Source organism: Mastomys coucha, unplaced genomic scaffold (genome assembly GCF_008632895.1).
Source record: "Mastomys coucha isolate ucsf_1 unplaced genomic scaffold, UCSF_Mcou_1 pScaffold20, whole genome shotgun sequence".
Lineage (NCBI taxonomy): Eukaryota > Metazoa > Chordata > Mammalia > Rodentia > Muridae > Mastomys > Mastomys coucha.
Window position 1 is genome coordinate 112,313,989 of NW_022196903.1, and position 14,183 is coordinate 112,328,171.

The following is a 14,183-nucleotide window of genomic DNA, read 5'->3' on the forward strand; positions in this document are numbered from 1 at the left end:
GCTTCTTCTAGGATGTAGTTTTGCTCCTTATGTTGATGTTTTCCATCTATTATCCTTTGTAGGGCTGGTTTTATAGAAAGATATTGTGTAAATTTGGTTTTTTCATGGAATATCTTGTTTTTTCCATCTATGGTAATTGAGAGTTTTGCTGGATATAGTAGCCTGGGCTGGCATTTGTGTTCTTGTAGGGTCTGTATGACATCATAGGCAGGTTTCTTCATGCAGAGAACACTGGGTCCAGACCTTTGGTCTCTAAGAAAGAGATCAACCTAATTCTAGATGCTCTTCAGACACTCTTTCCTGGTCGTGTATGCCCACAATGCCAGTGGAGACCCAGGTGGCCTTAAGATGAAACCTATGACCTTACTGAGACAATTCTCTAGATCCTCTATGAGGACTACATCCCAAACCAGACGAGAATCGTCTAGTGTCCTGGAATAGCCAGGATCGGCCTGTGACTATCAGGGCCATTCTACTCTGGTGTGGGCACAAAGACAGGATGGAGTGTCTTCATTTTGTTATACTTGGTAGCTAATTTAAAACAATTGAAGCTTCCTGTTCTGCTTCTGCTCTTCTCCTAGAACACCCAAAACTTTTGGAAAAGCCATCACCTCGCCTTATCATGATTGCCTGTTCATATATGAGCATCTAAAGAGATGCTAAGCTACAAGAGGGTAGGAGTGTGCCTGTGTCACTCACAGAGGTAGTCCCCATTCCCAGCCCAGCATTCTTTCCAACACAAAGTCATACTAAGCATCCATGGGGCAAGGAGGCAATTAAGCCTAAAGGTTATCTGGCATACAAGAAAACAGAACTACTTCCTCTTTCACAGGGGAATGACCAGAGTGGGTTGCTCTCCCAGTTTCAATTAAACATGGCTCATATGTATTAGAAAAATTATATCGGCCTTTCTGACAGCTCCTTGTCTTCTTTTATAAGTCCATACTATTCTTAATAAAAGCAAATAAACCCAAACAGCAGTACTTAAATTTCTTAATAGGCACATTAGTGCTAGAAGTCTGAGAAATAACCCTACCAATATCCTGGGTGGAGTTCTAGTCACCAAACCTGAAAGTCTCTATTACACAGCAGGGCTAACACATTAGGGAAGAACCACTTATTATCACCAGGAAATGTGCGAACTCTCTGCCCCTTCATCCTCAAACCAACACAAAGAAAACAAAGAACAATACCATGTCAGGCCTTATCCATAGAGAAATCTCAGCTGCCTCTGGACTCTCAGATCCTATTTTGAAAGCCGTGTGTTTTATGATTATATCAAAAACATTTAAAGTGTTTCAGAGAACTCTTTAAGCAATTCTCACAATAGCCACAAAAATAAATCTTGTTATCTTCTTATCACAGATAAGAACTGGTGTGGTTCCTGTGTTCCTCCCATAACAGCAGAGACAAAAACTCCAGGGGCTGTGTCCCTCTCACTAGCTCTACCTCCATATCCAGCTACTACCATCCCTAAAAATGCCAGAGTCTTGCAGTAACCGGTTCATGCAGATCATTATTCACACTTTTTGTACCATACTCCCTGCCTAGCACACCTAAGGACATCACAGAGACATAGCAGAACCTAGTGTTGACAAACATTGAGAATCATAACCAATAGTAAGCAAAGAACGAGGAACAATGCCTCCACACATTACCTTTGTATATATCAAATACTATATAGAAAACTGCTGATTTTATTCTGGAAGACATATTGCCCTCTTGTCCAGGATACAAATATTACTATGGCTGAGAGCAATGATCAATGGCTAAATATGTATGGAGACCTATCTTTGTAATGAGCACTTTATATTCTACACACTTCAAACCTCTTAGCTCTCTTAGCAGCTCATGAGGTTGATGTTATTAATAGCTCTGTTTTATACTGAAGAAACCAATGGCCAGTGTTTCCAGAGACCTCCCAAGGTTACACAACTGGGAGACAGAGCCAAGATTTAGAACTGGGTGCCTTAGGGTTCAAAGATCATTTGTGGAGATTGTCTCCATAGAAGGACATTAAGCTCTATGAGTAAATTCTCTATAGTTTTGAGAATTTGAAGGAATTCCAAATCCCAGAAAGATCAGTCAACTGAAGCTATTCGGAAATATTTCTGGTCAGTAAGGTAATCACAAAACCAAAAAAAAAAAAAAAAAAAAAAAAAAAAAAAAAAAAAAAAAAAAAAGCAGTGTCATAGATTTCTACTACAGTAGAAATACAGGACAGACAAATCACACCATCTTTCCAGGGAGACTCTTCAAATCTTGTCCTGGAACTTCATCACACCACATACCACTTTCTCTTCCTACCAGGGATATTTCTGCATCCCCCACCCTTTCCACCTCTCCAAATTCTGGTACTTGCTTCTGTATTAAGCTAAATTTCTAATTATATATTGTGGGGTTGTTGTTGTCATTTTACATGTGCTTGTCTTTGTCATATCAATTAGATTTTAAATTCCTTGAGAATAGAAACTGGAAGTTTATTTTGTTACCCTTTCTCCAACCTATTGTATGTTTACAATGCACACAAATTTGTATGTCTACTGGGGAGGTACATTATTATCAGCATAATGTCTTCACTGATTTGTTAAAATTCTATAGACCAAAAACTTCTGTAAAGGCCCAGAGAGTAAATACTGTAGGCTTAGCGCATCATAGGGTGTCTGTTGCTGCTACTGAGTGGTGTTGTCGTGGGGTAAAAGCAGGCATGAACAAGGCAGCACTATGGCTGCTTCCCAGTAAAATTTGACTTACAAGACAGATAAAGGACGGATTTGCCTATGGTCTCACAGAGATGAACCTAGCATGGACTATTGATCATGGGCTTAGAAGACCAATCAGAGAAACAGACTCCACTATGCTTTGTGGCAAGCAGGTCCTCTACTGCCCCTTTCCCTTCGCCCCCTCCCAGTTCTCAATGTTTTCAGGCCCTAACTTCTGACTGAAGCGTGTCCTTTTTGAAAGCCTCTCACCTTGAACTCACTATAATCTTTCTACCTCCTCTTCTGGAGAGAAGCCTGGCCTCTGATGAGAGGGGGTGGCGAAGATAACCCACTTACGGCTGAGTGTTCCAAAGTCTCTCACTGTCTGTACATTGTCTTGTTGTGAATCTCGTTGATTACCAGACAGTGCAAGAAGGAGCGTCTCCAATGAGGCTTGAGTGATGTTATGGCCTATGAGTGTAGGAAGGTATCAGTAGGATTCACTTTATCCTCATGCTTATTTAGCAGAAGAGTAGTGGTCGACTTTCTCCTAGGTCCACGATCCAGCTAGTACCAGGTTTTCAACTATGTTCGCAGTGTCGGGTGTGGGTTTTCTTTGATAAAGAACACCTTCAATCCAACCAAAAGTGGGGGAACCTCAACCCTAGACAAAAATCTACATGGAACTAAGGAATACCAAGAGCAGGAGAAATAGTCCTCCCTAAGAAAGGGCCTATCAACTGGTCATCCAATACTAAATAGTCAGCCATGAAAACACATACATACAAGTAACATAATACAGACTACACGGGAGATGCACACACACACACACACACACACACACATATCATCATCATCATCATCATCATCGATCACTTAAGGAAAAGGTAACCATGAATTTGAGAAAGAGCAAGGAGGTACGTGGAGAGGTTGGAGGGAGGAAAAGGAAGGTGAGAAATGATGAAATTATTTTATAGCCTCAATTTTTAAAATAAAGAGATTAAACTATTATTTTTCCTTTGGGGAGTGGGTTACTTTCTACTGCGCTCAGCTGCCTAAGAAATAAGTGAGCCGTGCATTGAAAACAACCAATAACACATTTCTTCAAGCTGTTTCTCTACTAGAGGAGAGAGTTAACGATTCAGCTTCTATCATTGTTTGGAATAAAATACCCAGCCTGCTACAGTCTAACTTAGAGGTCAATTAACAGAACAAAGAGAACAAGAAAGCAGACTGTGTATTTGTATTTTAAAATTATTATGAAAAATAAGGCTGCCTGTATTTATATGCAAACATTCATACACTCTACAAAGACAAATTTGTCTCTATATTGTCATATTTTCAAACAATTTTAGCATTTTATATTTACAATTACCTTGTTGAATTACGTGACCAATTTTGTCTTGTCGTCACATTGGCATAAATATCCCAAACACTATCTTTTATCAGTCTACATACTTATTTTGAATTGCAGTATCTAACCTCATGGAACAAAGTTCTGGCATAATGACAATCACAAGATAACCATGAAACCTGAAGGCACACTGTTCGCCTGCAGCACCAGGCTGAGGACTACGGAGACAGAATAGAATCCCGCAGTTCTGTAGAGCCTGTGGAAGTGTAAGGGATGTGGATTAAAAGGTCTTTGTCTGTTTGAAGTGGTCCTTTGCTGGGATAAACTGATTCTAAAAGATTATTCCAACAGAACGTACACAGACTCCTGCCACCACCCTAGAAAACCAGACTTTGAGCATTTGGGAGAAATAGAGAAAGAGAACAATGCTCTGTGGGCCAAAGATGTGAGCAACCTGCTGATGCTGAAGTCATTTCAACATCATTTGTGGTTTTCTTTTGCCAAATGTGGTTTCTGATCTTTAGGACCTCAAAATGATTAAAAAATTATAAGCAAAATAAACAAAAACTCATTCTAACTCTCCTTATATCCCTTATAATTTAACTCTGAAAGCTTAGAATTCACTACAGTGTGTTCCTTTATCTCAACTTGGATTTCAATATTCTGTAAATTCAGGACTCTTTAAAGACAGATATATAATGGAGAAAGTCAACCAGTTCAGGTTTTGTTCAATAGAGTTAGCATTTTCTAAATTTCCATAATCCACCAGGCACTGGGACTAAGTGGTACAGAGACAACAAAGGGCATGAAAACCAAACACATATGAAATAAAAATGTTATTGTATGAAATCTGTACTTATTTGCAAAGAAACTCTAAGCTAGGTTTGTGCGAATGCAAAACCTGTTTTTAGGCTTTCTGTAATAACTCCTTTTTATCATGGTAATTCATATTTTATCCTTTTAGAATTATAATTATATATGTCATATAAATACATTAATAGCTCTAATTCAGGGCCTACTAAGTTAAGTGCCACAAGAAAAATGACAATGGAGTGCATGAAGGTTTCAAAGGCAGAAAGAGTTCCACAGAGAAAGGCAGTAAGTGAGCATTCTGGGAAAAGGTCATTCAAGGAGAAGGCGAGGAACACAGATGGCAGTGTGAGAGGGACTTGAGCGACACAGAACTGCCGGACACAGAAAGGTTGAAGAGAGGTGGGTACTTCTTTCATTAAGACCAGACAAAGATGGGAGACAAATCCTTCACTAAGACTTACCTGTGAATCTCTAAGCAGGTGGTGGGGTGCTCTTTTTATTCCTTGGGTGTGTGAGGTCAGGCCTGGGAAAAGCCAGGTGCTGAACAAGTCACCAAGAAGACCTGAACAGATTTCATGCTGTGCATTCTCTGTAAGCACGCTGCAACCGTGGCTGAATTGGTCACTCAAGTGATAAGGCCTGGGTGTGTATTTCTGATACCATAATGGCTCCTGCGTTGCCTGGCTTCTCTGCTGAGCTCCAAGCAGCCTGTTCTTTGGAAAGTAGGATTTATTCATCTCTCTTTAAACATGGGCAGACTAAAAAATTAAGAGAAAAATGGTCTGTGGGGACAAGGGAGAAAACTAAGGAGAAAGCAAGCAATGGCCCCTTGTAAACGAGGTAGGCACACAGAAGGATCTGCATGCTCATGCCAGCGAACAGAAACAGAGGGCTTAGGAAAGCCAGAATCAACCAGACAATTCTACTCTACCCGTAATACAAATTAAACTATGTTTATGTTATGTACAGTGCTATCCTCTAAGTAAAACAAGCACTGTTTTCAAGAGTGGGCCGTCTTCTGAGAGATCATCACAGCTGGGCCTGTGGACTACTGACATTTCCTCCAGGAAAGAGGGACATCGTAAGTCAACTGACCTTCACCTACAGTGTTCAGCCATTTATATGCAATTTTGCCTAATGCCATATGGCCTTAGGGTCTCATGAAGGGTCTGGAGCACATAGACTTGGGAGGAAGAAAGGGATTTTCTCTAGGTTACTGAGGACACACCGGCATCCCCATTGCTGGGTAAAGACTTTGCAATGCTGCTGCTTGAAGGCCACCCATGCTCTGTCAGTGAGACCAATAAACTCACAGGGTCCCTAAGGTGAACTCTGATGGAATCAAACTTCAGTTTATTGTTAGGAGCTTATGAGTATGTTGTAGACATGGTGTCTGAGAAGAGGGAATTTGAGTGACAAACTGACTTTTAGAAGCATGTGACAGGGCTGGAGAGATGGCTCAGTGGTTAAGAGCACTGACTGCTCTTTCTAAAGGTCCTGAGTTCAAATCCCAGCAACTACATGGTGGCTCACAACCATCTGTGATGAGATCTGACTCCCTCTTATGGAGTGTCTGAAGAGAAGAAGAAGAAGAAGAAGAAGAGAGGAGGAAGAGGAAGAAAATTATTTTTTTATTTATTTTTAAATAAAAAGTGTGTGTGTGCGCGCACACACACTTTGTTATCCAACTATTTATGTATTTATGTATTTATTTATAACAAATAATATCTGTGATGGTTGCTTTTAACGTCAACTTGCCACAAATTACAATCACCTGAGAAGGGACCCTCACCTGAAGAACTGTCCTGATTGCCTTGACTCACTGGTTGACGTGCAAAGATCTACCCCAAGTGTGGACAGTGCCTTCTAAATGCAGCCCAGATAAAAAAAGACTGTGTGGCAGAAGGGAGATTATTCACCTCTTACTTGCTAGCCTTCCCGACTGCCACAGGGTTGGTTTGAGACTGATACTGTTATGAGAGCCAGCATTTCCAGGCTTCCACTGTCAAGTAAAGACCAGCTGCTGCCCAGGTACCCTGGTATTCAATGCCATATTGGAATTCATGAGGTACTCAGCTTTCTGCACCGAGCAACTACCAGATTCTCAGCGTCCCAAGTGTGAGACAACAGATATTACCATTTTAATGTAAACTGATAATAAACCACATACATGAACAAGCCCTAGCCTCACAAAGACAATGTAATTGTACAAGGGATGCAACTTTAGTGATCTGTTAATATAACTATAGTCTTTGATGATATATCAAAAATTGACAGAGTACGGTTTTTGAAGGCTAGTTATCTGAAATCCTACCTACTTTTCACATATTGTGGCATGCTGAAATCCATTGGTCCACCTTGATCTTGAGTGGATCTCCTACCTATATGTGAATTTGTGACACCATTTTATTGTCTGAAAATCATTGAATGACTGAGCTAATCTTTCAAATGTTGACAGTTCCCATTAGGCTGTAATCTTTAAAAAGTGTACTCATTGATAGCGCCACAGGTCTCATCTGAAAAGATGAGACACTGTCAAGCTCATGGCCCATTTTTTTTTAAAAAAATAATCTCAAAACTTATCATTAGCAACAATACCTATCCCTTGTTTTCTTGAAAGAGACAGGAAAATCTTAGTTTTGAAAAAGCTTGTCCAGCATCTATCTGAATAGCCATAAGTTTGTTCATCTTTCTTTCATGTTAAACTAGTGCTCTGTGGAAGTAAAAGTAAAACCCTTGGGCTGGGTGGTGGCACACCCCAGTAATCCTAGCACTGAAAACCCCAAGGCACAGGTTGAAGCCTACCATAGACTCCATCTCAAGAAACAAACCCCACTACCCCAGCAAAACCAACAATAAAACCACAAATTCAGCCCATCTCAAGCACAGAACATTTTTCCTAGAGGCAACTATGGCATGCAAGAGCTCTGCTTTATCCATACTTTGTATTCCTCCCCCCCCCCCAACACACACACACATTAATTTTAAGGTGATTTTTAACAAAATTAGTACTTTGATCAAGTGACGCCTGGCTTCAGCTGCTCAGTCAAGTTTTCCAGAGACCGCACAGCGAGCAGCAAGAATGCACTGACTAGTGGTGCAGTTTGGAGCCTCTCTTGGTTTTTTTTTATCAGTGCACCGGTCCTTATGCACACATCACGCAAGTCTCAGAATTGTCACAGACAATCTTAACCTTGCAGGCCTCCGAAGCACTCAAGGAATCCCTCACGGATATTGGGGAGCACCCTTTAAGAATTCTCAGAGTTCTTTTTAGAGTTACTATGTTTGATTGGGTTTGGTCATCAAAGAGCCAAAGAAGAGCTCTGCAAAGGCGTGGGCCGTCTTCAAGAAGGAAAAGCACACAGCTCAAAGGCTCCTGAAGGAAGAAATAGCAGATAAAACGGGCTTCCTTGAGCAGGACTGGGCTTCCTGTTGCCAAGGCGACGATCCTCCCCGAGAGGACCCGGCTATCGATTGGCGAAGCCTAGCCCGAATCCCCAAGTGCCGGAAGGTCGTCCAGCCGCGCTCGCTCGCTCGCTCGGCGGTCGATTGAGGGGGCTCCCTGAAGGCTGGGCAAGAGGGTGGGTGGGAAGATGGCGTCCGCGGCGGCAGGTGGCCTGCCTGGGAAGGGGCACAATATCAGCCTGGCAGCCCTGCGGCGCCACGACCCCTACATCAGTCGCATCGTGGACGTGGCCAGCCAGGTGGCTCTGTACACTTTCGGCCATCGGGCCAACGAGTGGGTGCGTGCGGACGCCGCGGCCGTGCGGAAGGCGGGGCGGGGACAGGGCGGGAGATGCTGGGCATGGATAGGCGGGCGGGGGCTGGTCCTGGTGGAGAGTGACCTGCGGGCCCACCGGTAGGTGGGGGAAGAGGGATCCCGAAGGTGTGGCCGGCCCCGCTGAGAGCCGGACACCGGCCTTGTGGCCAGAAGACAGAAGCTCTCCGGCAGCGGAGGGCAGACCGGAAGCCCCAAGCTTAGATGGGCTCAGATAAGTCCAGCCTCGCCAAGGAGGAGAAGCCGGAGTCAGAAATGCAGGGCAGGCACCCACCTAAGAGCAAGCTTGGAAGACCAAAGAGGAAGTGGGCATGGGTGGGACACCCCAGACTTGGATGTAGGAAGCCATGGTTGGTAACCTAGCCATTTCAGTTCAGTTCCAACAAGACCCAGTCCCAGCCTACAGTAACTGGATGAAGTTTAGTTTTCCTCACAACTAGAATGGAATTGGAACGGGAGACAAATTAGTTCTGTCCTTCCTAGCCATTGGTTCTTATCATTTATAAATCATCCCTTTGAATATAAAAGTGTCATTTCCCCCTCTTTTGTGACTTTTGCCCAAATATTCATCAGTATATAACCAATGGCTTTAATATGGTTTAGGAGGTGTAATGAAAAACACCTTGCAAAATTTCAATTTTTTTTTTTTTGGTGTGTTCGCCAAGACTGAAACAAACATCAAAATTTATGCAAAGAAAACTTTCATTTTTGAGCAGATTTATGATTAAGTAGGCTGTAATAAGAACGACCCAAAAACCGTACACACAAAAGAATGAAGAAGTTCTTGGACATGGAGCTTGGGGCAGGCACCTTGTTCATCCCCAGCACCCCTGAAAGAGGGCCGGGAGACTTTTCAGATAGTTTTGTCCGAGTTCTTAACTGCAGTGAGGCAAAGAATTCATGTCAAAGAATTCATGTCTGTTCTCCTAGTAGCCAAGCCCAAAGGGAAAATCTGCAGAGTTCTAATGTTCTCAATATTCCTAGCTTGATTAACTGAGGCTGTTTCCTTGGACACCAGAGGGGATTACAGTATGGACGTTTAAAGTAAAGGGAGTTTCCTCGATGAAACGTTTATAAATTTATGTAAAGATACTGTACATTCAGGTGCTTTCGCTTCTCTAGATCAGTGGCTCTCAACCTTCCGAATGCTGGGACCCTTTAATACAGTTCCTCATGTTGTGTTGACCCCTGACTTAGAATTATTCTTGTTGCTACTTCTTAACTTTTGCTACTGTTATGATTGTAATGCAAATATGTTTGAAGATAGAGGTGTGCCAAAGAGGTTGCGACCCACTGGTTGCCTGCTCTCAACCTGGACTGGCCTCTGCCTGCTAACCCATACATACAATTATGGAGGTAATCCAGTTAGTATATATGGAGTAGGACCCAGTAAAAGTTAATGGTGTAAACAGACTCAGCAGGAGGCTCAGTCTAGATCAGAAGCTGTTGAACTGTGCAGTGGCCCATTCCCCCTGGGGAGCAGTCTTCCTAAAGCCTCTTCCCAGGCCTGTGTGGCAGCGACCTTCTAAAATCCCTTCAGATGTGGGCCAGGTCCCAGCGAAGGCCAGCGACATCGAAAGTGTCACCCTGTATTATTTACAGGAGTTTTGTTTTCTGCTTCCTGCACTTGTTTTCTTCAGACAGGGCATAATTCATTCAGTAAAAGGTCATTCTTTCAAAGCCCTAATCTCCTAGGCTCTGGTTGCCTGGCAAAGGAGAGAGACTTAGTTCAACAATAGAACAGTCACTGGGGGCAATCAAGTCATCACTGCTGTTTCCCTGTGCTCAATCACTCAGGTCTCGGGATTGAAGCCTTTCCAATGTAAACCTAATAAGTATAAAAATATCCTTAAGAATGAAAAGGAAAGTGTTGGCAAGAAGACAGGTGAGGGATAAGCAGGGAGTCCGAATCGAATTGGAAATCAACATCAGGTGTTCAGAGGAGAAATGAAGAATGCACAGAGAATAAGGATCAAGGGCCTGTGGATAAGTGAAGTGGTAGAGCCTGTGCTTAGCATGTAGAGCCTGTGCTTAGTGTGTGCACAGCCCTGGTTTAGTCCCCAGAACACACACATACTCACACAAAAGATTAAGATGAGTTCTGCCATGACTAGAATGAGGATTTTAGAACTAAATTTACTCTTCTTTGCAGGAAGGAATCCTTCCCCAAAATACCCAACGTGTCAATGAAAGTCTACAGCTGGTCAGACCACTTGTTCTCAGCTGGATTTGATTCCCCCCACACACACCCTGGTGACGTTTGGCAATATCAGGAAACTTTGAGGATGAAGGTGTTGGTGGCATCTGCAGAGTAGAAGCAGAGGTGTTGCCAAATGTCATGCAGTGAGCAGGCACTATATAGTTAGTCTAAAATATGCACAATTGCAAAGCTGGAGGCGTGTCTTAGAACAAGTGCCCCTTATTTTCAAGTCACAGTTCTGAATTTTCTGTGCATCGCAGTTACAGTTCAGAGGTGCAGCACATCAGATCCGAACTCTGGGTGAGAGCTAGACAGCTTTGTTGGAGGCTACTCTGGTGGCTTTGCTGCTATGCATGCAACAGAGAAGAGACTGCTTCAGGAAAATGAAGTGGGCCCACTTTTGATTATTTTAACTTAGAATATTCAGTAAAGTTGAGACTGATTTCAGTTGTTCCAGATATGTCAGTGTATTTGCTTGCAGTAATTTATGAAACAGCATTATTCTCTTGATTATTTTGAATAATGAATAGCTCTCTGTGTGTGTGTTACCTTTATTTTCAGAATTTAGACTAAAATACTCCAGAACTGAACTTACAAATTTAAGTCTGCCTTATTTAAAGGATCTGAGGAGAGCTAATTGTCATACCTTAAATCCACCGATTTGTACAGAAAGGACAAGAAAAAAGAAAAAAAGAAAAGAAAAGAAGTTTGGCTGCCTTTGAAAATCAGTCTGAAGTGCAGATCTAGCAGCAAACTGCATTCCCAGGCTGCCATTAGCCAAGCAAGAGCTCTTAAAGTACGGCTTTTTTTTTTTTTAAATTATTAAGAGATTTGAGTTGTGTAAGCCAGTTACCCTTTTAATGGAGAAGATGAGACAGAAGAGTAAATGAATTGTCCCAGTGTGATCTGGCAGGATCCTCACTCCAGGCCCATATTGTAATTACTGAGCTGTAATTCCGTCCCAAAGACTCAAGTTTGAGAATTGTTTTTGTGAGTTATAGTTAAAATTCTGATTTTGGATTATTCTAAACTAAAGTCATTAAAATTTTTGTTTTTAAAGTAAAGAGAATTTTTGTTGCAAGAGGAAAATAACAGTTGGCATCAGTCAGCGTATGTGTGCTGATAGACAATCTGAAAGGTCCGACTTGCATTCCCATGAGAACAGGCCCAGGTCAAATACAGCAAGGCAGGAAACTGCTTTGGTCTTGTAGCCATGGGGCCTGACAGTGCTTGCACATAAAATCTCTATCTCTGCCTTAGTTTCCCATCAGTGTAACTCATAGTACCAAGTACTTGGCTTTTGCAGTTTCCTTTTAAGGTGTTGGGTATTGCCTAGACTCTTGCCAGTTATGTCAGTTCGGCCTAAGGCTGTGGTTACTAACAGGCTCCCGGGTGTCGCTGCTGCTTCTCATCTGGACACCACTCTTCACAAACCCCTGTACTAAGTCACAGAGAAAACAGTTGTAATCATGTAGATTACTTGGGAAGATCATGCTTTCAATTCTGTGCCTTTAAAAAGTGTTACTCTAGGGCTGGTGAGGTGGCTCAAGTGGGTAAGAGCACTGACTGTTCTTCTGAAGGTCCTGAGTTCAAATCCCAGCAACCACATGATGGCTCACAACCATTTGTACAGCTACAGTGTACTCATATACAGAAAATAAAATAAAATAAATAAATCTTCACAAAAAAAAAAAAAAACCTGTATTCTACAAAGTTGAAAAAGATAAAAGAAATGAATGGATTTATGGCTCATATGACCTTCCAAAGAAAAATCAAGTCAAAGTAAATAATATAAATAGATCCATAATAACCAATGAGATAGGAACTATAATTTAAAATCTTCTAGGTAAAAAAAAAAAGTGTTACCCTAATGTTACACCTTTTTCTTAAAAGAATATCTCTTGCATCAGAATTATAGAGTACTTAGTTTTAAATGATTTGGGTAATGAATACTATGAAATATTAGAGACTTAAGTAGGATAATAGAATGGTGAAGTTAAATTATGTAAATACCAAGAGCACATATTAAATTCTGAATTACAATAATCTCATTACTAGTTAAGCAAAGAGCTGTATTGTGGTAATGTTAATGAGCAGGAGCCTGGGGAGCCCAAGGTCCTCCTGCCTTGGGGAAATGGAAGGGAAGCTAGAGAACTCTTAAGAGTCCTTAGGACTTCACCTCCCCCAGGTTTCCCTGGCTGTTCTGGAGTCCTAACTTGGTAATAGTTCTGTGTAGTGTTATTTCAAGTCTTTGGCCAAAATGCCTGCAGTTGTTCATGCCAAGATGGTGTTTGTTCACTTGAAGACTCTCACAGTCCTTGTCTGTGTAGTAACCAGAGTAGTTAGTGACACATCATCTGTTCTCCCAGTGACAGGGCATGGCAGTGAGCACAGGAGGAAGCGAAGGGTAATGACAGCCAAAGAACAGTTTCTTCTACAGCTTGCTGGGCATGCCGTTTAGTGGGTAGAGAAGGCACACACCCACCATCTCTTTCTGATGAGATCTGGAGCACGCTTTCTGTGTTCCAGCCAGGTGGGCCACTCACACACTGTCTGGGAAAGAGAATAGTGACCACATAGTGCCCGCTCAGCAGGCCCTGGTCCTGTCAAAGCCCACGCCTTCCCCTTTGGTGGCCTCTCTGTTCTATACTGCCACTTGGCCTACTAGAGAGTGGGTGTGTTGCCCTGGTGTTTTGATGTTCATGCTCTGCCTTAGAATGAGGAGACATACAGATGGGATGTGTTTGCTCTGTTCCTAGGAGAAGACTGGCGTGGAAGGAACCCTATTTGTTTATACAAGGTAAGCATATTCTATTTTTAGAAAAATGACTTGAAATACTTTAATGTAACTTTGTCACTTCTTGAAGGGCGGTTTCATTTCAAAGAATAACAACCAAATCCATCTGGAATTACCAATTGGCAAGAGGAATAAAATAACACATAATGTCACCTGCTGCATCCTGATGATACTAATTTCAGGCTATAACTCCAACTTAAACCTTAATATTTGGTTTAGCAGAACATATTCGTCGTTTGATGCCAGTGAATTGCACACAGTTCTTGAACACTGTGCACTGCCAAGAGATAAGAGGTGCACTATTAGGAAAGCTAAATTAGTCAGCGGTTGGAAAGGGCTTTGTGGCTCACCTTCCCTCACCCTTAACTGCTTAAAAAAGCACACCCCAGGACTGAGTGTGTCTCTCAGCCTTCCATTGTTTAGTTAATGATGTTTCAGGATTAATTTAATTAATAAGCTCATGCTTTTAGTCATTTCTTTTTATCAGATATCATTAACATCACACATTTATGCAAACACACAGTACATATATGGTCTTA

The 14,183-nt window shown here is 42.0% G+C and overlaps 1 protein-coding gene across 6 annotated transcripts in view; it reads left to right on the forward strand.

Annotated features, from left to right (window-relative positions):
* Positions 1-8,407: 8,407 nt before the first annotated feature.
* Positions 8,408-14,183, forward strand: part of Dcp1b (decapping mRNA 1B) — a 50,843-nt gene continuing 45,067 nt past the window's right edge. For 3 of the 6 annotated variants that reach the window (XM_031383162.1, XM_031383160.1, XM_031383161.1), the window contains exons 1-2: positions 8,409-8,612; positions 13,607-13,647. In XM_031383162.1, the coding sequence (XP_031239022.1) occupies positions 8,463-8,612; positions 13,607-13,647 (191 nt within the window). In that variant the 5' untranslated portion in view covers positions 8,409-8,462. Of the gene's footprint in view, positions 8,613-13,606; positions 13,648-14,183 lie in introns of all 6 variants that reach the window. The other 3 variants (XM_031383159.1, XM_031383158.1, XM_031383163.1) reach the window with 2 other exon arrangements.